This window comes from Cricetulus griseus, assembly GCF_003668045.3.
Source record: "Cricetulus griseus strain 17A/GY chromosome 1 unlocalized genomic scaffold, alternate assembly CriGri-PICRH-1.0 chr1_0, whole genome shotgun sequence".
NCBI lineage: Eukaryota > Metazoa > Chordata > Mammalia > Rodentia > Cricetidae > Cricetulus > Cricetulus griseus.
In genome coordinates this window covers 135,845,508-135,871,712 of record NW_023276806.1, presented here as the reverse complement: position 1 = coordinate 135,871,712, position 26,205 = coordinate 135,845,508, and the positions used below count along the sequence as shown (strand labels likewise).

General features: G+C 37.1%; 1 protein-coding gene across 1 annotated transcript in view; it reads right to left on the bottom strand.

Moving 5' to 3' along the window:
* Window positions 1-26,205, bottom strand: part of Lemd3 (LEM domain containing 3) — a 42,715-nt gene that overhangs the window by 13,580 nt on the left and 2,930 nt on the right. Inside the window, exons 2-4 of the mRNA XM_027392308.2 lie at window positions 7,249-7,286; window positions 4,250-4,316; window positions 2,220-2,287 (exon numbers count right to left, since the gene is read on the bottom strand). Of these exons, the coding sequence (XP_027248109.1) occupies window positions 2,220-2,287; window positions 4,250-4,316; window positions 7,249-7,286 (173 nt within the window). The remainder of the gene's footprint in view (window positions 1-2,219; window positions 2,288-4,249; window positions 4,317-7,248; window positions 7,287-26,205) is intronic.

Here is a 26,205-nt window from a genome sequence, read left to right as displayed (position 1 = left end):
GTATGTTGATTTTTGTTATCAAAGTGAGACAGATAGGACATAAAAAAATCAGACCAATACTGATGAACAGAGACACAAATATCCTCAGTGAAATACCAGAAAATGAGAACCCTTTGATACAGACATTCCAATACAAAAAATATCAATGAGATTACCCTTAACAGATAAGAAAAATTAAAACCACAATACTATCTGGGTCTTTCTTATATTATAAGAAAAATTAAAACCACAATATTATCTGGGTCTTATATTACCCTGTTTATTACATACAGTATTCATGTGTTGTTATATAATACTCATATTGCATTCTCAATAAAAAAATAAATGAAAATATTTAAGCCACATGATTATATCAGCAGATGCAGAAAACGCATAAGAAAACTCAACATGACTTCAACACTGAGCAAAAAAGACCAGGAATAAAAGGAAATAATGTCAATGTACAGCCATACTCAATAGTGAAGAACTTAGAGTTGTTGTCTAAGATCCAAAGGAGGCACCAGTCAGTATTACCATTTCTATTCAACACAGAACTAGAAATTCTAGTCAAGTAATTTTTCCAAGAAATTTTAAAATCCAAAGCAAGAAAAAGCAATCTCTTATCACAAATGATATAATCATCCACTTTAAAAAAAAAAAAAAAACCTCTAAAGATTTTTTTTTTTTGGTTTTCTCTGTGTAGCTTTCTTTGGAGGCTATCCTGGCACTCGCTCTGGAGACCAGGCTGGCCTCGAACTCACAGAGATCCGCCTGCTTCTGCCTCCTGAGTGCTGGGATTAAAGGCATGCTCCACCAACGCCCGGCCACCCCTAAAGATTTTATATCCTAAAGTCTTCTTAGAGTAAATGAATTCAGCAAACTTGAAGGTACAAAAACCAACTTTTTCTATATAGTAACAGCAAACAATCTCAACAGGAAATGAAGAAAACAACTTTGTTTACAATAGCCTCAAAGAGAATAAAATACGTAAGGGTTTCAGTCATATAAAATGTAATGTCCTAAAGATTGGATATATAACAATGTACATATAGTTACCATACTACATTGTACATAATAGGAAAGAATTCATGTTACTTTAAGAAACATAATACTTGAAGGGGGGATTAGGAGAAATGACACTTATTCCCATTGAACCCACACAGGCATTTACAAGCTGGCTGGATCACATTTCAATTTGCAAATATTCATATCTTTATGGGGTTATCTTCATGGAAGTGGACTGTCACAGAACTTTACAGTATGGTTTTTAAATTCTATTTTCCCTGACACAAATCAAGAGTGGCATTTTGCAGTTTAACCTTCTAGTATTTTCAAACAGTTCCAGGGATAACCTGTAGCAGCTCATAAAAACTCACCTACAAGTCTCTTAGTCCCCTGACATTAAACTGGACTAGGGCAGCAAATTATAAATGACTAGTTACTCTCCTACTTTCTTGCATGCTCCCCACCTATCCAAATTCTAAATTTCCCTCTTACCTTTTGTTCTCTTATGACAAGGGCTCACTAACAGCTTCCACTTTCTTTTATTATATCTGCTTACAGAACTCTAAACGGTAAGACTGTGCTTTTTGTAATTTTATAAACTTCATTATTAAGGCAAAAAACCTTTGCAAATAAATAAAAACATCACATCAAAATTAACCACACATGGCCTATTCAACTCAATGAACTACAAGTAGAACTAGAAAATCAATTAGCTTCATATCCTTAGATATAAATACACTCCAATCAGCTTTATATCTACAATCTCAGAAATAATAATAATAAAAAAAAACATGTTCTCTCTTACCAGGAACCTAGCCAACAATACACTTATATATGTAAACAAATGCACAAGTGAGTGCTTCTCAATCTGTGGGTCATGACCCCCAAAGACCATCAGAAAACAGATGTTTACGTTCATAATATTATCAAAATTACAGTTATGAAGTAGCAATGAAAATAATTTTATAGCTGGGGTCCCCACAACATGTATTAAAGGGTCACAGAGTTGGGAAGACTGAAAACCACTCAGACAGAGTAACAAGAAGAAAAGAGACAGAGGATAAGCTTAGGGATGAGGAAGGACTGATGCAGGTATGGAAAAGAGTTGTAAAAGAAGATGTAAAAACTGCCTTAAGCAGTACAATTAAAGTAGTCAAATGCTTCCTACTTTTAACAGTGGTATGGATGTATATAAGCTTTAAGACTAGGGCTAAAATTCTGACGCCACTGCTTACCTTTAAGTACGAAGCTGCTTCTTGAACAGAGAGCATCCTTTGACTAGAACTGCCACACTCATGATCTCCTGAAAAGATTACCATACTAATTTGGAATAAGTACAATATTAAACAGAAAAATAAATAGAATTGAAAATGTTTTACAAATGACACAATTATATATATAGTAATAATCAGTAAATATTGATGAATGTTACATACGTTTTCTACAAACAGTTCTGATAACTAATGCAAACCCTAAAAATTGTTTGAACACAGATCAACAGTGAAATGAGGGTAAGATTTCTATCTATGAACTTATGACTTAGTTTTTATAAAGGGGTATGCTATAAAAGTTAGAGAAAATTACTTCCTTCTTTCATATAACTGAAGAAAATTCAAAGCTTTTTTTCCAGACTACATGTGTCTATTAGAGATATTTTTTCTTCATACTAAAATTCAGTGCTAAGTTTTTGCTGTCCTATTATTTTCAAGTAGTTTAAAAATATCTTCTTCAACCTAAAAATATAAGGCACCCACCTTTAATCCCAGCACTCAGGAGGCAGCAGTAGGCGGATTTCTGTTGAGTTCAAGGCCAGCCTGGTCTACTGAGAGAAGGCGGGGCGGGGGTGGGGGTGGCAAGACACCCAACACAAAACTTTAATAACAAAAGTGAAATCCTGCACACCTTTCTACCCTGAAAGTACGTTCTTACTTCTCAGTTTTCTCAAGGAACAGGTTGTGATGGTGGCAGTTAGATCAGGGATAAACAGGTCTTCAAGCTTTATAATGCTTCCTCAGAGAGAGACTGATTCCACAGACCCAGAAGTCAGCAAATACACCTGAGGCCAAATGCAGTCTGCTGCTATTTATAAATGAAGTTTCACTGGAGTAGGGTCAAGCTAATTGATTAATGTACTATTTATGGTTACGTGCATGTTATAATAGCAAAATAAAATAGTAGTGAGAGAGGCAGTCTAGTCCACAAAGCCTCAAGTATTTACTATGGGCACTTTATAGGAAAAACTTGCCAACGTCCAATCTGGGGAGGAAAGCTCCATCTTTTAAGAGCAACCGTGTGTACTGATCTAGGAAACCACAGGCGTCACTTCATAACGTAGGTATTGAGAGTCACACAGGCTTAAGGTAGCAACATTAGGATTTCTTAGCTATGGAATACATTCAACCCACACCCAGGTGCTAAACATACCACATGAATGTCACTAGCTGTGATATATGAACAGAGCAAATCAATCAGTATAGAGAAAGCATTTAATAATGTACACAATTATAAACCTAAAAAACTGAGGAAAACTATGGATCAAAGAGCAAGATGGATAAGGCATGGGAAACAAGTGTCAGGACCCTAAGTACTTCCATCTAACCAGAGGAGTCACCACATCTGCCCCCTAGACTTCTGCCAAAGACTTCACTTGCACATGGTAGTCTGCTCCTGCACAGTGTAGAAGGCTCCCAAAGCCACATCTTTCAGATTATACACAAATATTAATAAATTTATATACTGAATTGGATAAACAAATATGCTACAGTAGTTTTGCCGATACTGCTTGCAAATATCAAACTTAGTAAGGATGCATTTAAAATATAATTTCATTAAATTCAGGCTGCAGATATGTTGATACCTGAGCACTCTGATAGACCAGTAAGAGTAGAATATGAGAAGAATTCAACTAAAAATAGAATACTATATTTACTTTAACTACAGGAGTAACATGCAAAATCACCAAAAGAAAATCTATACCTCTGTATCTAATCCAAGATTTTAATTAATCACTGCTTATCCAATTCAATTGCTATTTAAGCCTTCAGAATTTACTATTTACACAACATACATAAACTATATCTAACACATGGCAAGCAGAAAATAAATAGCCCTACATCTTTATAAATTTCTTTTAAAAATCTCTAAAGAAAACTATTGAATAAATGTAAGTCTATGGTTAGGCAAGACTACTTCTACTGACACAACAAGCACACACACCAGGTAACCTTAGACATGGTTTGGGAGACAATGAAAGGTAAAATAATACCTGCAAGCTGGGCCAACCGATCATGAAGTTTGTATAATGTGCTCATCACAAGATTTCTTTCACTTTCCTAAAATTAAAAACAGTTATTATGAAATACCAATTGTAAGAAAAATGTCTATAATTATTTAAAAGAGGAAATCAAGCTAAATGGTTAAAGCTATGCATCTGAAAAACAAATCCATATGGAAACAATAGCTACTGTATTTTAAGGAACCTCAGCATAAATGATCACTGCTAAGTATTTTACTTTCTTGAGGACTATTAAGTTGGCACAGAGGGCTGGAGTGATGGCTCAGTGATTAAGTTTCTCTTCCAGAGGGACAGAGGTCAATTCCACATCAGGTAGCTTATAAGCTTTTGCAAATCCAGCTCCCCAGGAACTGACACCTCTGACCCCAGCAGGTTCCAGCACGTATGTGCACATACCCAATACAGACACACACACACACACACACACACACACACACACACACACACACACACACACACACACCCCATCTTAGGAAAAAGAAATTACAGAAAAGGATCTTACACACAATAACCCCCAAGTCATCAAAGCAACCCTTCCAATTCCACATGCATATATATATATAATATATATATATATATATATAATATATATATATATATATATGTATGTTCTTGTCTTTTCTTCCATCCAGGTTACATTATGTGTTTGAGTGATTGATTTAATTTGTGTACACATATGTGGGTTGCACATACAGGGGCATAAGCCATGTATATCAGAGAACAATATTAGGAATTGTTTCTCTCCTTCCACCATGAATGTTCAAACTCAGGTTGTCATGCTTGCTGGCAAGCACTGTTAGCTGCTGAGCCATTCTCCATAGTTTGTTTTAATCTGATTCAATCACATAAAACTAAAAGAATGTGTATTGCTACTTGAGATACAGCCTGTCCTAAACTTTCAAGATGGCCTCATATATAGTTACCAAACATTGATGTGGAACATTCAATAAAGTTAAGGAGTAAAGAACTATTTTCTCAGAGCAAAGGGAGACACAACAAGATTTCCTAGTCTCAAGAACACCACCGCCATCATGCAGTGTCACATTATAGCTGCCAAGTTCAATGTAAACAGAGAGGGGTGAACAAAGGCCTATGTGTGTAATGTGGAGCATTAGAGCTGGGCAGCACAGGAAGACGACTTGACCATCATTCCAGGTAGAGGGGAACAGCACAAGCAGATAAGAAGCAGAAAGCAGGAATGCACTGGCTCTATTCCTTATGCAAACAGGAGCAAACTAAAGGAAAAGTAGCCCAGAATTAATTGTCATAGAACCCTAGATACAGAGAAAAAGAATCTGGCTTTATTCTGAAGATTTAGGAGAAAAGTAGACCAGGCCTGTGCATTACTGAAATACTGCTAAGCAGAAGGTAGGAATAATCTGGAGTAAACATGGCACTGTCTGTGCAATCTGTCAAGTAGTCTAAACAATGATACCCAAATCTAAGAACAGCTGCAACTAAGATGAGACAGTGTCAGTGATGAGGAAACGTTAGAGATTCTAACCCTGAGCTAGATAAGGTCATGACTATCAGGATGTCTTTATGACTTCCGTTTTTCTGGAGTGCCTGAAGAACAGGATTGCTAAATGAATATGCCCATGGAGCAAGTCCAGGCCTGATGAGAAGGTAGAGAATGTGACACGCATAGGTCTAGAAACACGAAACTGCATCCATCCTTTTGTCCCCACATTCATGTACAGGAAACAAAGAGAACAAGTTTGCACACAATGAGAACATAATTTTGTCAGTGCACTGTGATCTGTGACGGCAGGAAGAAGCAAATTCATAAAAGGCTCCAAAACCCACCCCATGTCCTCAGATTATGTCTTATGATGACAAACTACTCACTCACCCCAACAGGTGACTGCTTGCTTCTAAGCTTTTTGCCACATCACCCTTTAACTGACGTCATCTTTGTCATTATGAATCAAGGCAATTTTCATCTCCACACAAAATTAAAAACCCAAAGTGCATAGTACAGTGACATATCTATAATCCCAGCACAAGGAGACTGAGATAGGAGAATAGCAAATCTAAGGGCAGGTGGGGCTACCTAACAGACTCTACTTTAAAAAAAGGAAGGGAGGGAGGGAAACATACAATAATTCACCAAACATACAAAACACCAAAAGTAAAAGCTGGGGTTGGAACCCATGATTCTTAAACTGAATCTGTGACGTCAAAGTTTAAACTACTAAAGAAAACAGTTTTGCACCTCCAAGCCTCTATGAGTCCACTGTCAATTGAAGCTGTCACATTTTTAAGATCAGTTGTCAAATTCACTGCAAACAAATGTCTTCACCACAGAATATACTAAACAGAATTATTCCAAAGCTCCACTCCTAACAATCTGAAATAATACTCTACAGGTCTGACTGTACTTCATTACATGCCCTTGAGTAAAACAAATGGTTTTCAATACAGATCTATGTAATGGTCAGTTGCTATAATGAAAAATTAGCAGAGAAGTATGTACTATAACATACACATCAGCTTTAAATATCTAAATATCCCCAGTGTCAATGATATGGCAAGCATTTTGGTTAAGGTTATTAAATCCCCTTTGAAGAAGAATCTGTAAAGATCCCTGCTGCTTCCTTCTTAAACCTTTGCTTCCCTGATGGGTCAGCACATCAACAAAACAAAGAAAAGAGCTGCTAAGTAAGGCATAGGTAACTTGGAACAACAAGGCATACTTTTAAGTATAAGAACCAGATCAGGAGGACTGGCATGCCACTCCCTCTGATGGGCCAAGTGTCTCTACATTAAAGTAATAAACACTAAAACAGTTTTTGGAGGAGTCCTAGGTCAGATTTAGTTAAATTATAGGCAGGAATACCCAGAATGAGAAAACATAATGCCTCTAACTAAAAGGGCCTTAAAGTTACTTTTCTTAGTTTATAGTCACTTCAATCTTTTCATTACTTAAAGCATGACATAAATTATAAGCATTATGATTTTTTACTTACTTGTATTTTTCCAAATGTTTCATCAAAGGGGTTTTTTACTATCAAGGAAAAGAAAGAAAAAAGAGAACTATTAGCATCACTCAAGAATTTAAATCCTCAACAAGTACCCTGAGAAGCCAGCATACACTACTGTTAAACCAATGCACATATGCAAACAAAATGTAAATAAACTGGACTTAGAAACTTGGGAAAGTAATAAGACTAACCATGGTAGCCATTCTCACTTTAAATCCATCACAACTGAAAGCCAGAGTTCTGGTGCCATGAATCAGTAACTCAAATCTCCATACCAGTATTTAGTAATACCTCCTTAACTTAGTGACTTGGTCACTCTACAATCTTCCCTTTAAGGAGGGGTGAAACGGCACATACCTTACACAGCTGCTGCAAAGACTAAACAATAATCCCTGTAAGATGTCATAGTCGTAGCTGTCACTCACTAGGTTCTCAATACATACTACCCATTTTATTATTACTAACTATATCATGTTTCTTAACTTGTTGCTTTAAAACTAAATAATTCTTTTAGGATTCAAACTTCTAATATCTACCAAAAAGAAATCAAACAAAAACCTTCTGACACCTAGAAAAATGGCAAGGAGAAAATATACAGATCAAAGCAGCTGACAATTAGATGTCAGTATTTGACAATCAATTATTATAAAGGGAATTTACAGTATTTTTCCATGTATTTTTACCTAAACTCTCCCCAAAATAGAATGCCAGATTACAAAACTAAATATATATCTTTCACAATTACTCAGAATCTCTTCCTATATTACCTACTTTATTATATACAAAAATATTCAAAGTTCACAGACACTTGAAGACTTTTACACTTTTTATTCAGATTATATACTATATAATCCAGGTCACAACTATGTCCAAGTGATCCATAAAATAGTTCACACTGACCAGATTTCCTTTCTGAGATGCTTTTCTATTTTTATTTGAGAAAACAGGAAGTCCCATAGGAACAAGGAACTGCCTGATTCTAAGAAAGTTCATGTCCAAGACCATCTTGACAAGATGCAATGAAAAAGCAATGGGGAAAAATACATGCTGTTGTCACATTTTCCAAATGGTCCTTTAGACAACCTTTCTCTATACAACAAAAAAGGTATCAACACTGGGAAAGGAGTATTTTTGAAAGACAGATAATCAGAAGTTCTCAAAACAGGAGTAGGAAAAAAGAAATAAAATATTAAATTAAAAAACCCAAACACATAGGTTGTAAAACTACTTTTTAGTAGCATTAATTTTTAATGTTAAATCTGAACACTTTGGACTAAAGCTATATAAAGCTCAACACACTACCAAAAATGTTTTATCTTAAAATAAATTGGTTAAGAAATACAAAAAAAAAAAAAAAAAAAAAGCAGTCCTGAAATGGCAAGTTTTCAAGTCTTTGAACAAGGCCCTGACATAGCATTTTTTCCCACTTGACATGAAAGTGTTTTTTGTCACCATCAAATGAGAAACGAGCTCAAGTGTGTCTGTGACAGCAGAACTGTATGTAAATCAGGAGTGGTCTGCCACCAGACTGTTCTTCCATGAGCCTCTCACACCTGAAACCAGGTGTTTTTCATGTTTGTATGAATGGAGCCATGCAGTTACTACGGGGAAAGGCTTCCTGCAGTCTAAGCTAAATCCACACTTAGGTATGTACACACGTTACTCCGTGCTGTGAAAACACTGGTATTAAATTACAAGGAAGCTTGGGGGGAGGGGGTATCAGAAGGACTAGGAAGGTGGGGGATGGATTAATAACAGAGAATCCTCCAGAGAAAAACAGTCTCTTGAAAACTACTGCTGTCTTTTGTATCCTAGATTTGTGCTTCAAGACCAAAACTGAGAACTGACACATACAAAAAGTCAGGGGGATTCTTTCTGCCCTTAGGTAAAAAAAAAAAAAAAAAAAATCTTTTTATGCCAACACAATTGACATATACTAAAGTGAATTAAGAGTTGAGTAAAATATAGCCTATGGTTAAGTTTTAAAAGGAAACTGTATGCATAGCAGTTCTTAAACAGTAAGTCAGTCTTCAAGTCTATGAAAGAAGTATGTTCACACATCTTTCTTCCCTCAAACCATTTCAGAATTTAAAACACCAATACACTTCATTGGCACTGTCTGGTCTTTAAAGGAGAAAAAGAATTATCATGTTTAAAAACCCACAAATATTTTTATCAATACTGACCTATCTAACAATATGGAGAAATCTGGCAACTGCAAACAAGACCGTACTTCAAAAGTGTCTGGCAACAGAACTCTATTGCTGTATTAGCTGTCTTTTCTCTAGAACCGGATGGATTGCAGTTCTCAGTCATACCCTAACAGCGACAGTGCCAAGCTCTCCCAGACTCATGCTTCCATCCCGAGGGCACAAACTTACAGCACTCCAAACTTACAGTCTTCTACTCTATGCTTTGAAACAGTCGCACACCACTTTTTCTCAAGTTCTCCTAGTTTGGACATTTCCTCTTCTACTTCTTTGTCCAGTTATTTCAAACTTCAGATACACCAAACTCTTCTTGAACATATCCTTAATACTTGGACTTATCTTTCCTGTAAACTACACTCATGACTACAAATCAAATTCCTAACATGTTAAATTTGACCCTCAAAATCTTCCAAAGGTTTCCTATCACATTTTGCCTCAATGGACTAAACTTTAGCTTATAAATTTAACAAGACATGTTTTTATTTTTCTTCTCTAAATTTCGATTAGCAATTTCAAAAACATTGTTAGTTGTCAAACCTTTCATTAAATGTAAACTTTTTCCAGTGTTTAAGCTGAACATTTATCAACCACTATGAATTCCTCACATCTATGAGTTGGTATACTAGTCTGCACTATTCTTAACCAAATAAACTAATGACCTTCCGAAAGGACTCCACATGTGGGTCACTAAGTGCCAGTAAAGAGACCAGGGCTTTGAGTATTACATGCTAGACAATGTAAATATGGGCACTGAATAAATCAATATACTTGTCCCAGTTAAAACGCTGACCAAAAGCAACTTGAAGAGGGTTTATGTGGCTTACAGGCTTACAGGCTTGAAGGAGAGGGTTTATGTGGCTTCCATCATTTAGGAAGCTAGGGGCAGGGGCTCTAGATGGGAATCTGGAGGCAGGGCCTGAAGCAGAGATCATGAAGGAATGCTGCCTACTGTCTTACATAAGGCTCCCTTTCTTATACACAGCCCAGACCCACCTACCCAAGGATGGCACCACTCCAGTGGGCAATCAAGAAACTGACCCCACAGACATGCCCATAAGGCAATCAAATAGAGGCAATCCCTTCATTGAGACTCTCTTTCCAGGTATTTCTAGGTTTGTGTCAAGTCAACAGGTGGACCTAACTATGACCCCTGCCTTTATGGGACGTATGTTCTACAGAGATTCAGAGAGAGAATAAACAAGTAAATGCTGAAAATGTATAAAACCAGATAGGTCTAAGTACTTTGGATGGAAACAGCTGGGCTCGACTGTAATGGAAAGAAGCTATACAATCAGAGAAAGCCACCCTAACTAATCACAGCCCCTCTCGCTTTGGCACTTACCATGTGATATCTGTTTTTAAAAGCTGCAATTCCTGGATTCAGTATTGATACATGGTTCAGCTTTATCTTTGAATGTAAGATATTACCAAACAAGTTCCTGCGCTATGCCAGTTACCATGCTTAGTTAAGAACAAAGAGAAGCTCTCCTCTCAGTTTACTCTACAGAGCCATGATTCTACACATGGGCTCTCAGAGGCAGCCACTTACAGTTCTGCAACTACAACCTTACACTAGTTCTGAGTCCTAGGAAACATTCACCTCAGCAGCAACATTAACCACCTAAACTAACAATGATCTCAGTTGTATCTTCTTATACAGATACTCAAATTTGCAAATTCCATCTTTAACTCTAGTGGGATTAGATGCCTGATTATATGTAAAAGGAGGGGGAGAGAAGAGGGAATGTTTCCAACAGCTGAAGAACACTGCACCTGTGTGGCAAGCACTTTGAATGTCACCAACAGCCAGGCGGATCTAAAAAAGGACAGTGAACAAGGCAGGATATTCTTTTGCAACAGTAATTACACATTTGTTTCCTGAAAGTTTGACAGTTACTCCTGGCTCTATTAAATATGTGCTCACTCCACAGCACAGGAAAGTCATTTACAGTTTACTCCTGTAAGACTTCCTTTCAGAGACCACTCCTACTACCTTTACTCTAGGCACGAATGACCTTGCAGCCATAACCCATCTACAGACATAGAATATAAAGGTACAAATCTCAAACAGTTGATTCATGAAATAAAGGAAAGAGGGCATCAATTCTAAAACTTCTCAAGCTCACATACTGTACAGGGCTTCCAGATTTTCACCTCTCACTGTTTTAAGAGAGACAATAATTCCATGTGTCTTCCAAATAACAGTTTATAATGATTTTATAAAAATAAAGAGGGCTTTAAATGTGGTTATCAAATACTAACAATGCACAAAAAACAGAAAAAAATGTATTCAAGGATTTCAATGGTCAAATTGACTCAGGATCAAATTGGACAATAATATTTTCTTTTAATTTGATTAGCTCTTATTCTTTGTATACGATAGAGAATATTATGGCCCATTTTCAACCTTATGATCACCTGAAAGTCACACATTTGTTCACAACAAAAACATATGCATGGAGGCACATACCCAGAACTCAAGAGAAAGAGGCAGGTTACCAAGTTTAGAGTCACCTCGGGGGCCACTGAGAGACTGTGCCTGCAAGATTGTTTCTCTTTTTAAAAGAAATGAGATAAAGCTGGGCGTTGGTGTCACACACCTTTAATCCCAATGCTCGGGAGGCAGAGGCAGGTGGATCTCTGTGAGTTCGAGGCCAACCTGGTCTACAGAGCAAGTTCCAGGACAGGCTCTAAAACAATACAGACCCTGTCTTGAAAACAACCCCCCCCAAAAAAAAAAGAAAAGAAAAGAAAAGAAGAGAGAGAGATAAAAATGAGTATCAAACCGTAATTGAAAATACTAATAAACTTTACATTATGCTTGTGCTCAGGTCCAGGATCTCTGATCTCTGTTACAAAAATTGTATGAAAACAAACAGAATGACAACTGAAGAAAATAAGGATAAGATTCATTAACGAAGGAAATATAGTGTTCGAACAGCAGGCACTGAGCAATGGGCATGAGTACTGATCCTTTCAACTTTGTTTGAAATTTTCATGTATTAGATAGGAAATATAAATGCAAATAAACATTTTACTTTTTACGAAGCAAAACAAGAAATGCTTATGGGTGATGTTAAATACTACCAAAAATCTGCTTTTAGTCTGACCTATGAGAAAATCTGAGGTTATTACTCTGTTAAACAACAACAAAACAATTAAGTTTTTTACAGCCACAAGTGATGTCACAGGGTAAACTGTTATCAACAAAATTGGAGCGATCAATAGTCATGTATAGGTGATGGTAGAGACCTGTGGTAGAATATTTAAGGTGTGTGACTTTTGTTTATGCTGCATTTGTTTAACTCTGTAAAGCTGTGATTCTTTGCCTGTCTAAAAACTTGATGGTCTAATAAAGAGATGAACAGCCAATATCGAGGCAGGAGCAAGGATAGGCAGGGCTGGCAGGCAGAGAGTATAAATAGAAGGAGAAATGAGGAAGAGGAGAACAAGAGAAAACAAGGAGAGGAGGACTTCAGGGGTCAGTCACCTAGCCACCCATGGAGTAAGAAGAAAATTAGGCAGGTAATTCAGAGAATCGAGGCTGGTCAAGGTGCTGAGAACAAGTGACTGTTGAGAGCTTAAACTTTAAATGGTATGCCTTTATTACCTCCTCTAAGATTCAGAGAACACCCAAGAAGTATGGGAAGAATGTAAGAGCTGGATGATTGTGGAGAAAAGCCATGAAAAACTCTCTTAGAGACAAAATATGGCTAGGGTACTCATGAACTCACAGTAACTGCAGTTGCGTGCAGAGGGCCTACACAAGACTGAGCACATAAACAACCAGCTATCAAAAGAGGAGGGAGCCCACCCTGACCAGGAGAGCTGAGGCAGTTGAGGGCTACTAGAAGAAAGTGGGTAATGTAGCTACTGATGAGTTAGTCACTCGTGCTCCAGTGGCTAGCCTTACTACAGTTATGCTTATAATCGTCTGTGGCATGCTCAACCATAAGTGACACATTTTCATTACTCCACCTGTGTCAGTGCTCATGGAACACCAGGGAAAGGGAGCAGAAATATTGCAAGAAGCCAAAGTTTGGAAGAACTGTTGCAAACAGTGTCTTCTGGACATGGCAGAGCTGTTAGACTCATGAACTCTCAGCAACTACGGTTGTCTGTATAAGATATGCACAAGATCAGAGCAGTCAACACCCAGGCGTGGACTAGGTGGATGGTTTGCTCACAAAGCCCCACCCCTAGCTGAAGAGTTATTGGCAGGTGAAGGCTACTAGGAGAAGGAGTCCATTTTCTTGGTAGGTTGCTATACCCATGAGCATATGGGCAACAATAACTGGACTCAGTAGGGAGGATAGAGAAGGAGGAAAGGAAAACTGGAAAAAAGAGGAAGACTAGATGTGAAATTGGGACAGGGAGAGAGGATTGGGGTGGATGTGATCAAGATACATCATATGCACATATAAAATCTCAAACAATAAGAATATATTAAGTCAATTGCCCTCTTATACACCAGGCAAGGGATGAGTGGGATTTAACATATAAAACTAAAAAACAAATGAAATAAAAATAAAAGACAGCATTGGCCAGGCTGCCTTGACCTCTCTATGAAGACACTCCCCAAGTCTCTTCTAGTTCTAAATACCACCCAAATCATGAATTGTTCTTTGTGCAAATAAACTAATTTATTTTGTGAAGTTTTTAGCAGTCTTTTACTCCTTCAGCTTTCTTCTATTACCACAGAGCTTTTACAGTATACCTCAAATTCCAAACATGACTTAAAAGTATAACTGTTCCAATGTTTGCTTAGGTATCAGAAGAACCCAATCCAACACTGAAAGGAAAGCGTCATTTCTAGGCCAGGCACTGGTGGCCCACACCTTTAATCCTAGCACTTGGAAGGCAGAGACAGGCAGATCTCTGTGAGTTCAAGACCAGCCTGGTCTGCAGAGCGAGTTCCAGGACAGGCTCCAAAGCTACACAGAGAAACCCTGTCTCAAAACAACAACAACAACAAAAAGTGTCATTTCTGAGACCATAAGGGAGCCTCCATGTCTAAGGAGTTTTCTACTGCATTTCTGCATTTTTGACCATGTTCAATTTCTATTTTACACTCTTATTTCCATAGCTTAACTTCATGGAATTACCATACACAAGAATTGAACTTGTTAAGTTGCATAATGGCACTCTGAACAAATTAACATAGCTGATACTTTAGTTTCTAAAGTCTAAGCAAACAACCTTAAAATCCTGGAATAAAACTAGTTTATGTCTCTCTATGCCATTCACTATGGGACACCTATGACTAAAAGTCCCCTTATGATACAGGATAAAGACACCCTGGTATGATTATCTGTACTCAAATTTTGGTTCTGCCACATACACACTAAACACCAGTTTCTTAACCTCCCAAAGAGTCAGTTTCCTTATCTAAAGAATTAGAAAGATGATAGTATACAGCTGCTAGGGGGTTTTGTTGTTAACTAAATTTGTTCCTCAGCCATTTCATCCAGGTAATACATCCTCTCACCTCCATCCTGTTGTCTCCCTACCACTCCTGTCAACCCTCCCTATTGGCTCTTTTCCAGACTTTTGGTTTTGTTTTGTGACCAACTGAGTTTAACCAGGGTGGTCTCTGCAAGCATGGGTATGGAACTAGCCAACGGAGCCTGGTGGGCTCACCTATGAGTACATATCTGAAGACAAGGACTCTCCCGAAACATCCAGTAGCCAGCAGCTCAGCATGCACTCTTCTCCCACCTGTGACTATTTATAGGCCCACTCTTTCCAGGGCCAGTGACTTCAACAGCTGTCCCATGCCCAGAAGACAGCATTTGCAGCCCTTCTATCTTCTGACTCTTACATGCTTTCTATCCCTTCTCTGTGATATCACGGAGCCTTAAAGGGGATGGTATAAATGATCAGTTTAAGGCTGAACATTCACTGTCCCTTTTGAACAGCCAAGAATCTTTGCATTCACCAACATGCACTGCAAAGAGAAGTTTCTCTGAGTAAGGCTAAAGGTAGCATGTGTCTGTGACATGTCCACCATGGAATCCTCAGCTGTTAGTTTTAACAACTAAATAATGCAAGCAAAATTTAAACATTTCAGTAGTACTCAAGAGACAGAGGCACACATACATAGACTTGGAGCCCCTTGAACTAAGTCATCATTAAAATATTTATAATTAAAATTCCACAGTCACAGTATGGTTTTTCAAGACAGGGTTTCTCTGTGTAGCTCTAGCTGTCCTCGATCTCACAGAGATCCACCTGCCTTTGCCTCCTGAGTGCTGGGATTAAAAGCACCACCACTGCCCAGCTAAGCCCTCAGTTTCTTACAACTGTCCTTACACCTAAACTTGGCCAATGTCCTCCCAATTCCTCCACTGCACAACGCAGCATCCAACTCTGAAAACTCCTTTAAAGTCAAATATGGTTCTCTGTAGCAAAACTGTTTTAACTTTAGAAACTCATTCCTCAGGTCTATCCTCCATCTTCTAGAGAACCAGAAGCTCCTCATGTATGAATGGGGGTGGGCATAGAACCCTTGTAACCGACTGGTAGTTAAAGGTGTACGTAAACATCTATGAAGTCTTGTAGAACACACTATTTACTTATATTCATGTAATAGCTGCTCTAGCTAGATTTTTTCTACTTTAAGTGATCTGTTCGCTTCTTGTCAAACTGCACACCCTATTATACTCTATTTTAAAATCATCTGCGGTTTAGTTTTGTTTTTGTTTTTTCAAGACAGGGTTTCTCTGTCTAGTTTTGGAGCCTGTCCTGGAACTCTCTCTCTGCATACCAAGCTGGCCTTGAACTCACAGAGATCCACCTGCCTCTGCCTCCTGAGTGCTGGGATTAAAGGCATCTGCCACCACCAACTAGCTTATTTTAAAAACATTTGAAATCAAGTAGCATGCTGACTTATTTTTATTTTCCTCTAGGACTCATACATACTATCAGTTATAACTAAGCAGTAAGTGATGAAATTGTCTATTATTTAAATCTCTATAAAAACTAACAAAAGATAGTAAACAACATAGGTGTTTGCTTTAAGAAAGAATGGGGGTGGGTGGAGAGATGGCTCAGCAGTTAGGAGCACTTGTTGCTCTTGCAGAGGACCAGGGTTTAGTTCTCAGCAACTACATAGCATGCTGGAGCCTGAACCAGACCTCAGACACAAGGTAAGCACTCTACTGCTAAGCCATAGTCCCAGCCCATAGTAAAGTGGGAATTTCAAGTTTAAAATGTCGTACACATAACTCATAATTTCTGACCAATGCAAAAAGGAGAGATTGCCTGTTTTTCCTTTTTGAACAAAAAAGGCTGCTACATAATATACTACAAAATGATATAAATGTATACAACTCAACATGATGAGTAACAGCTTCCCAGAAGTCTTTCTCAAAAATGACAAAATGAAAGCCCTTTAACCTTGACAAGATTCACTAGTGAATGACTCTCTTTCCAACAAGAGCTGACTTTTCCCACTTCACTACAGTCATGTGTCAGACTGGAGAGGCTGTCTCTCATTTCTATGTCTAGTTTTAGGAGTAATAGAAAGCAGTTTAAAACTGGAAATGGTGATGTAAGCATAGATTAATATCCCCAATAAGAATGAGAGCAGGTGAGAGTACTACTGAAGCTTCAAGCCAAGAGGCATTTGGTGCCTTAAAATGAGAAGCAATGAAGTCAAGTCCTAGAGTGAGTAAAAACAGCAAGGACTGGACTGAACATGACTCATCAGCCTGTCCTGTCTCTAAGTATGTTTAAAAACAAATACTGCAATATAGGAAACAGAGCAGGGTTTTAAGATCAGAATAGTTGTAAATCCTACTCTTGTACAGAATACCTGTTTAACAAATAGCTCTATGTCATCATTTGCATCTGTAAATTGTTAACAAAACCTACATCATATTACTAGAAAGAGTAACGGTAAATTATACAGAACAAAATGCGTGGCACACTGTAATCATCCCAGAATTAGTAATCATTAGCTCTAATTAAACCAATAATGTAACTCAAGGAAGTCTAGATCTACTAACCACATGTCTGCCAAGCCTCGGAAATGTCACTACTATGTGTAAGACTCCCCAAGTTTTGAATTCTTAGTACCCATCAGAAAAGCACATAAAATATTTCATCAGCAACTTCTACACTGGCTATGTCAAAATGATATTCTAGCTATAAGAGATTAAGTAAAGTTATTAGTTTTCAGTCTACCCATTTCCTTTTACACCTTAATGTGGCTACTAAAAAGTTTTAATGGAACATATTACTTGCATTATATTTCTACTGAATGATTCTGGTCAAATAAATCACAACATTAATGTTTAAAATTCAAAATGGAATAAAATTGTTGTTATATGTCTCACACAAATTCTCTAGGAGACTGGCAATATTAATGCATTTTAATTCCTTCTAATTTAGGTAGTGTGATTTTAATTTCCTACTTATCAAACCCACGTTATACCTTCCAGTTTCTTCTAGGCTGCATCCATTTAAGTAACTGTGTATTAGTTGGAACATACCTGATCTTCCCACTTTGGTATAGGAGTACTCATCCTATTTTACAAGTTATCTGAAGAGCATCTAGCAAGCAAACACTTGTTTCGTACCATTCCTCATCTACTGTTAGGAGACCAAAGCAGCCAGCACCTTCAGGTTGCAGCCCAGATATAGAGGAAATAATTGCTGTTTTGCCTACCTGTCTTGCTCCTTGCTGGTGAATACATCACTGCCACTGCAATTGCTGCCAACCTTTGCTTACCGGGGACTTAGCACCTTAGGCCTTCCAACCTGGACTACACACTAGCAGCTCAGGTAGCCTCCTGCCTTCGGGGCCAGTCTGGGACTGCTGATGAGGCACTAAGCTTTGTGGACTGAGCAGCTGCATCATGCAAACAACTATTATTGGACCCAGTAGCTGCTATGTGGGCCAATCTAATAATTCCTTTTCATGATATATATTCATTCTACCAATTCTGTTCCTTTAAAGAAATCTAAGTAAAACATCCACCTACATTTTTAAATGTATTTTCTGCCTCAAATTCAGTACTAAATTTTATATTGACGTACATATTTCTGACTTGCAAATCTACCTTCTCGTGGTCAGCACCGTTAAAATCTAGCCCCTGATTGTACTATATGATGTATCACAACAATATCACTATAAAAATGAAAGGTTCTTCAGTCTGGGAAATAAGGAAGACACTAATTAGGTGATATGAAACAACAGGTCCACCGGGCATTGGTGGCGCACACCTTTAATCCCAGCACTCGGCAGGCAGAAGCAGGCGGATCTCTGTGAGTTTGAGGCTAGCCTGGTCTACAGAGCAAATGCCAGGATAGGCTCCAAAGCTACACAGAAAAAACCCTGTCTTGAAAAACAAAACAACAACAACAACAAAAAAGAAAAAACAGGTCCCTTTTATCTACTCAGACAGCACAAGAGACAAGTTTAAAAAGTACTGATAAGGACTGTAACTTTAACAAATTTTCATTACTTATTAACATTATTAACAAGACATGCCATTGAGCTTAACAAGTGTTTCTTAAATTACACTGCTCTAGCTGGAGAATTCTAACTTACAATATTAGACATGCAGTTTAGATTATCTCAAGTTCTCTTAAAACACTATGAGAAATTCCCTATAAAAGTCACTGACTTTTATATTATATTATATTATATTATATTATGACTGGACATGAGGCTTATTTTACTATGCTTTAAACTGACAGACATAAAAACTAAGGCTCAGGGTTCTAAGTCACTTTCTTAGCCAAACACAGGCAGCAGCTGAGCACCAGCACCACTGCTGCCCAACAGTGAGACAGTGAGCAGAGACTCCGTCAGGCTGGAGCTGCAGTGCCTGGTTGACACTGAGCTGCCGCAGGGCCCTGACCATGATACACTTGCTCCTTCTTTCTTCTGCATCTCAGATTCTCACAGGAACAGCAGTAACCACTCTCATAAAAATTCAAGTGTTCACACATAGAAAGTTCTTCATGTTTCCTCTTATCAACTAAGTCTTTACATTCTAAAAGAAGGGACAATTGAATTGATAATTTTAAAAAACAAGACATTTTGTCATAAGCGTAAGAATACTTTTAGAACATTTGAACTTAGCAGTAAATAAATGTTCAGATTAATAACATTTCATTTGGGACACATTTATTCTCCATGCTTCTTCAAAAAAAAAAACATAAAACCTTTCGTGAAATGATACCTACATTAATTAAGATTGTGTGATTTATAGATGCAATTTTCACATGAGAAACTGTGGTGCCAAAAATAGGTGGAAGGAATGATCAGCCCACACTAACACTTAGCACTGGAATTACCCCACTCTTCCTTTATACAGGGTGCATGTTGTGGTAAGGTTTATCATAAGACACTCAAATGTACAGAAACTATTTTTTAAAGTTAGGTTTCAAACATTACAATATACAAATCCAAACACTGTTGCATAGTAACCAAACTCTAAGTCCTCACAACTCTGAGAACTCATAAAAACATCTAATTTTTAAAGTATATATACCAGCACTGTAGACCAGTGGTTCTCAACCTTCCTAATGCTTCGACCCTTTAATACAGTTCCTCATGTTGTCATGACCCCTCTAATCATAAAATTACTTCATTCCTACTTCATAACTATAGCTTTGCTACTGCTATGAATCGTAATGTAAATATCTGGTATGCAGGATATGTGACATGTGACTCCCTGATTGAGAACTGCTGCTATAGAACATTTCTTGCCACGAAAACAAACATAAAAATAAATGAACAACACAAAGTATAGTTTAAAGAAAAACACATACACTATGTATCTAAAATTCTTTACCACTTAGATAACCCCTAGAAAACAATTAGTTTTATACTGTTAATCTAGATAAGGTCACTACTTTCCCCACAAGTTTTATAACTGCACAAATATTTTAAAAGTTAGAAATATTACAGCTTTATATATACTAGTCTGTATTATAGCAGACACCCCTTCCCCATGAATTAATCTAAAATCTTAAGTGAGAATAAATGGTTCCACACAATCCCTAATAGTTGAGTATAATTTTATGCTTTTTTTCCATAGATTATTTTTAGCAGTTCTTGGATTTCACACACTAATATGCTTAACCCACCTACATCTCTTCAGAGTTTTCTGGATAATGGCCACAGAGAATATGTGAATGTGTATGTACTTAGCATACATAAAGGCAATCTAGCATGGTGACTAACAGATAGATACGACACATGCTCAGATCCTGCCCATACAGGAATGCTCCATGATCAAGTTCCTTGACCTTTCCTGTCTATCCATCCCTATACTAAGGAAGCACCTACACCATGAGAACTAATAAGTGTCTAGCCTTGAGCCTGGAACACAGCACACACAGGTTAAAGTGCTGGTATTATGAAAGCCACATACCAAGCTTTGCTTTTCATGCATCACACTTCTTTTGTCTATTTCACAATGAGGACGCTGAGGATTACAGAGCCTAACTTATCTTTCCTTTAGGAGCTAGCAAGTCAAAGTGCCAATTTTCACACATAGGTTCTCTCTACCAGCATTTCCTCAAACCACTTACTTCCTTGGGGATAAACAAGTTCTAATTTTAAATTATTGTATAGATAATTTTCAAAAGAAGGACATTCTCTTAGAGTAGATTTTTAATTTCTAAAATCATCAAACTGGTATATCAAGCATCTGTGATTTACAGAAATATTCTTAGATTTAAAAAAATTGTTTTCTTACCCAGTAATCAACTTTTAGAAATTTCAAAAACCACACCCTGCTTTCATTCTTCACTAATACTGCAACAAGAAATTTTTTTCAAAAGTTTTAACCCCAAATCAACACCAGTATTAACTTCAAGGAGTGAAAGTATTTCTTAAACCAAGCCCACAAAATGGGGCATTTGCTGATAACACTTGGTCTTGTACTTTTAAAAGGCAATATGAAAAGGCAGCTAACAACTGTGGTTGTACTCATAGGAAGCAGTCTCTTTCCTATCTTTATCCCAATGTATCTCCGGTAACCCAAAGGCCAGTTCCACTTGAACTGAAAAACACTCCTAAATAAAAGGCATTTTCTAGACACCACCTTTTCCCAACAAGAGCCCTCTTCTTCATCTCTAATTCTTCTCTATGGTATTAATATTTCTAAGTCATTCGGGCTCATAAACACAAATAACCTTTTGATTCTGAATTCAGAAAATAGAGAACAATTGACAAGCATATTTCTTTCCTCAAAACAATTATTTTAAGTCCCATTCAATTCCCAATTGTCAACCTAAGTTTCGTAACACTCATGCTAATTGTTATTGTTACTCTAACTTTCTCATTCCATTACCTACCCCACCCGTTTATCCTTCCTGAAAAAACAATTTGATTGTGTCAGGTCTCTGCTCTAAATCCTCCATGGATTCCCATCTCTTAACCTACTGAACTATGTCCAAACTTGGACTTTGGCCTTTTGATATTTTGACTGATAAAGTGAATTCTACCTCATTTATTAAAGCATGGGACTTGCCACATAATTACCTGTTTCTTAACCACTTCCTATGACTGAGATTGATGTAGTCCAAATTTATGTGGGAATGAGTTATTTTCATATACTTTTATGGAAGTAACTAACTAATAACTAATATACAATGAGCTCATCAGTGTATATTTAAAGTAGTTCTTCAGTTTTCATGAAGAATGGGAGCTCCTGCACTGAAAACTGTCACATAAAATGGCATAGTATTTATATATCTTCTATTCATCTACTTCTATACTCTAGATCACCTCTACATTTAATGCAGACTACTATGTAAATAATTGAATATAAATTGTGACATAAATTTATGCCAATTGCTATTACAAAGTCATTGTACCACACCGTTAAGCAATAACAAAGTACATGTTTATATAATACATACACAAAGTACATAAGTATAATTATGACATAAATTTATGTTAACTGCTATATAAACCTGCACATACAGGTTTATACCCTGTGTTGGGTACTTCATATGTGATCATTTATTCTACATCTACTGGGTCACGAATCTGTGCCAAGGATACCACAGTGAGTTCCATCTTCTTCAGTAACACTAAACATTTGACATACATTATCTCGTACAAAGCTTAAAGCCAGCCCCAGGGAGGCATCAAGCACTGTCAATCTTTAACTTAAGACAATTACATTTCTAGTAAAGTCACAGAACAGAGAGGGAACTGAAATTCACACACCAAACTGAACAATAAAGCCTGTACCCAACATAAGATTAACCAGAGGAGTATCATCTGCCTGCAGCGGGGACTGACACCGTCACACAGTATGCATGCTATGAAGGACGAAGAAGCTCTTATTTGAGCACAAAGTGATAGTCCACAGTTGGATAAACAGGATGAAGTATCCACAAAGGAAACTTTTAAGAATAAACAGTAGAGAGGAAAAGAAACTATTCCCAATGAAGGAAACAGTATGTTCAAAGACACAAAATGGCATTACATATTCAATGACTAGTAAGAAATGAAGGTAGAAAGGACAAATGCAATCTCAGGACAGTTTAACCAAATTTAAATTCGGCCAGTAAATAAGAGAAAGTCACTGAGTAATTGTAAGTGAAAGACTAACTATATGTATGCTTTAGACATACTGCTCTAGCCTGGAAATGGCCTGGAAGGGCTACTGCCTAGAAGCAGGGACCTTTTAGGCTATCAGGAGCAAAAGCTAACCTAAAACTAACAAAACTAACCTAAAAAAGCAGAAGTGACAGAAACAAAGATTGAGCTGGGCAGTGGAGGCGCACACCTTTAATCCTAGCACTTGGGAGGCAGAGGCAGGCATCCAGATCTCTGTGAGTTCAAGGCCAGCCAGGACTACAGGGAGAAACCATCTTATAAAACAACAAAAAAATTCAAAAGATGCATAGAAAGTAGAATTATTAGACATCCAAATCAATCAGAAAAGACAGTAAGAAGGTGAAGGAAAGAAAGGAATCTAGAGAAACCCAAGTTTCTCTCTTGAGCTGTGGATATAATGTGGAAGCACCATTATCAAAACAGGTACTAGAGGGGCAAAACCAGGGTGACAGTACAGAAAATGCCAGATGGTCCTGGTACCAAAGGATGTGTAATAAATAGGTAACTCTAGCATTCAGAAGTGACATTTACGAGAGAATACAAATTTAGAATAGTACCTGAGAATGGATGAAACACCCTAAGGAAATAGGTATAAAGGATGGCACTGAAGATAAAGCTCCAAAGGCTAAACACACTTAAAGCAGGGGCAGATGCAAGTATGAAAACCAGGAAACAGTAGCGTTGTGCACGTTTGCAGGAGTGTATATACAAGGGACTTGGCAATGCACTGAATGAACCAAGGGGAAGAGAAATGGAGGCTTGCTAATTGGCGACCAGCAGATTGATGACAGTAGAATAGCTGGCAAAAAAAAAAAAAAAAGACAAAAGTGACTAGCAGAGAAGGGAAGAATGAATGTGTTGGCTGAGAAGAGAGCAGCGGCTAAAATAGAATATAGAAATGAACATTTTTAGGATAGCACAGATTTTAGCACTTTACAGGATGAGAAAAAGACCTGTGGTGAGAAAAATGTCTAAAATATATCTTTACACTTAAATCAGTGCATGGAAAAGATACCTATGACATAATGTTAAAGGAAAATACAAGTTGCTTAATACAGATAGAATGATGTCACTTAAAATTCAGACTTTTCCACTATGACTTCACCCATGCCAAAACTGACTTCATCGAGTACCACTTTCCCTCACATTCAGTCCCAGCAACACTGGCCATTCTTTCTGACCCTTCAACACAGCTTGTTATATCTGCCCGAGTGTTCTTCTTGTCAATGGCTAGCCCTCTAGCCAACTCTAATCTTGATTCATGTGGTATCTCCCCAGGGAGGCCTGCCTACCTCTATGTAATATTACATTCTCTCCACCCCCATCTCACCTCTCAAAAGATACTAGATTTCCTTGTGATAAAGGCTAGCACAACCAAACATACTACTAACATTCTCATTTTTCACTTGTCCACCTTTCTCTCTGGTGCGTAGGCTCTGAAGGCGATTTCATCTGCCACATACCCACATATTAATGTTCAATACTCATCTTTGTCGAAAAGTTATTGTGGTGGTAGGCACTTAAAAGTAAAACTTACACATACTATCTGGATGAAAATGAACACACCTATATTTACATGAAAAATATGAAGAAAGTTCTGAAACGAGCTAATATTCCTATATAAATGAGCAAGAATGAGTATGAAATCAGAGGGGATCTATAATTACACTCATCTTGTGCTTCATCTCTCTTCAAATTGTCTACAAAGTCTTTTGCAGTTGAGGAATATTTTTTTTTTTAAATAATAACCCTGGATCTACAATAGGCAGTCTATTCTGTTTTCCCTTTTCCTTTAGTGAGCTGTCATGATTTAATCATCTGTAGGACAGTTTTATTGCAGGCTAATGTGTGAGTTATTCTGACAGTAGTTAAAGTTAAAATGTTAACCCTTGGCATTGGCAAAGCTTCAATCATCTTGGCTGACACCCAACTCTACAGACATGAATACAAACTCAGAAATTTAATGAGTAAAGGTAATTTAATTAAGATACTAGTGAAAAAAACCTGCAAAAACCAAAATAATTAAGAACTTATTTTAAAAAAACATGTAAAAGACCATTGTACATTATGTAAATGGTAACTAATAAAAGCTTATGGTCACATATAACCCTACAATCTTCTGTGAAACTATTACTTAAAGTAAAACTTACTATTTGACCAATGAACACTTTGGCTAAACATTAAAATATGGCCAAAGATTCAGAATATAGGGAGTGAAAATATACACTCTGAAAACTCTAATGCCATTCGTTAACAGACTAACTGACCTAGCAGGCACTTTCTACCATGGTTTAGTATGTCAAGTACATAAGGGGTTCATTATACTATGACTCAAACTTCTGCATCAACTGCTTCAAGGTGTATCCAACAGAACTGATGATAATGTTAAATAGATTAAAAAACACTCTAAACATAATTTATATTAATAATTATTTCTTACATATATACTGTAATTCACCAAAATTAAAGCAAACTTCATCTGAACTTCTAAATAAGTATCTCATGCTTAATAAATTATCTCATTTGAACTTCACAACTACAAAGTCAGAAGATATTTCCACCCTTTAGCATGTAAGAATGAGGCTCAGAAGCTAAATTTCAGCCAAGCCCTTAATCTTATTTACCCCTTGTTTTTTTTTCCATTCAGATACCCACGTACCATTTTCTTTATGGATGAAGTAAGGAGCTTTTTTTTTGAAGAAAAGAAATCCCAGCATTCCTTTCCAACTGAACTTGAAATTTTAGTACATAACAATAATCATTTGCCTTAAAGTGATGGAAAAAGATCAAAGTGTCCTTTAATAGTTTGGCTCACCAGTAAATCTATATGAATTCCACCAAATGGTCTATTATTTTCTTAAGCACAATAAAGGTACCCCTCTTATCTATAACAAGATTTACAGATGTCCCACAAAATATTAAGAAAGGGACTTTATGGTTAGATGAAAATCTAAAATCAATTCATAGATAACACCTTTCTCTGAAAGTTGTGGGAAGACTAGGTAAGACACTATGTGGCCAGATGGATGACACAAGGTCAGAAAAACAAACATGCAAAAACAGGTACCACTGACAGGTAATGTTATTTAACTTTTAAGTTTGATTTCCAGTTTTTTTTTTTTTTCCCCTCTCAATTAT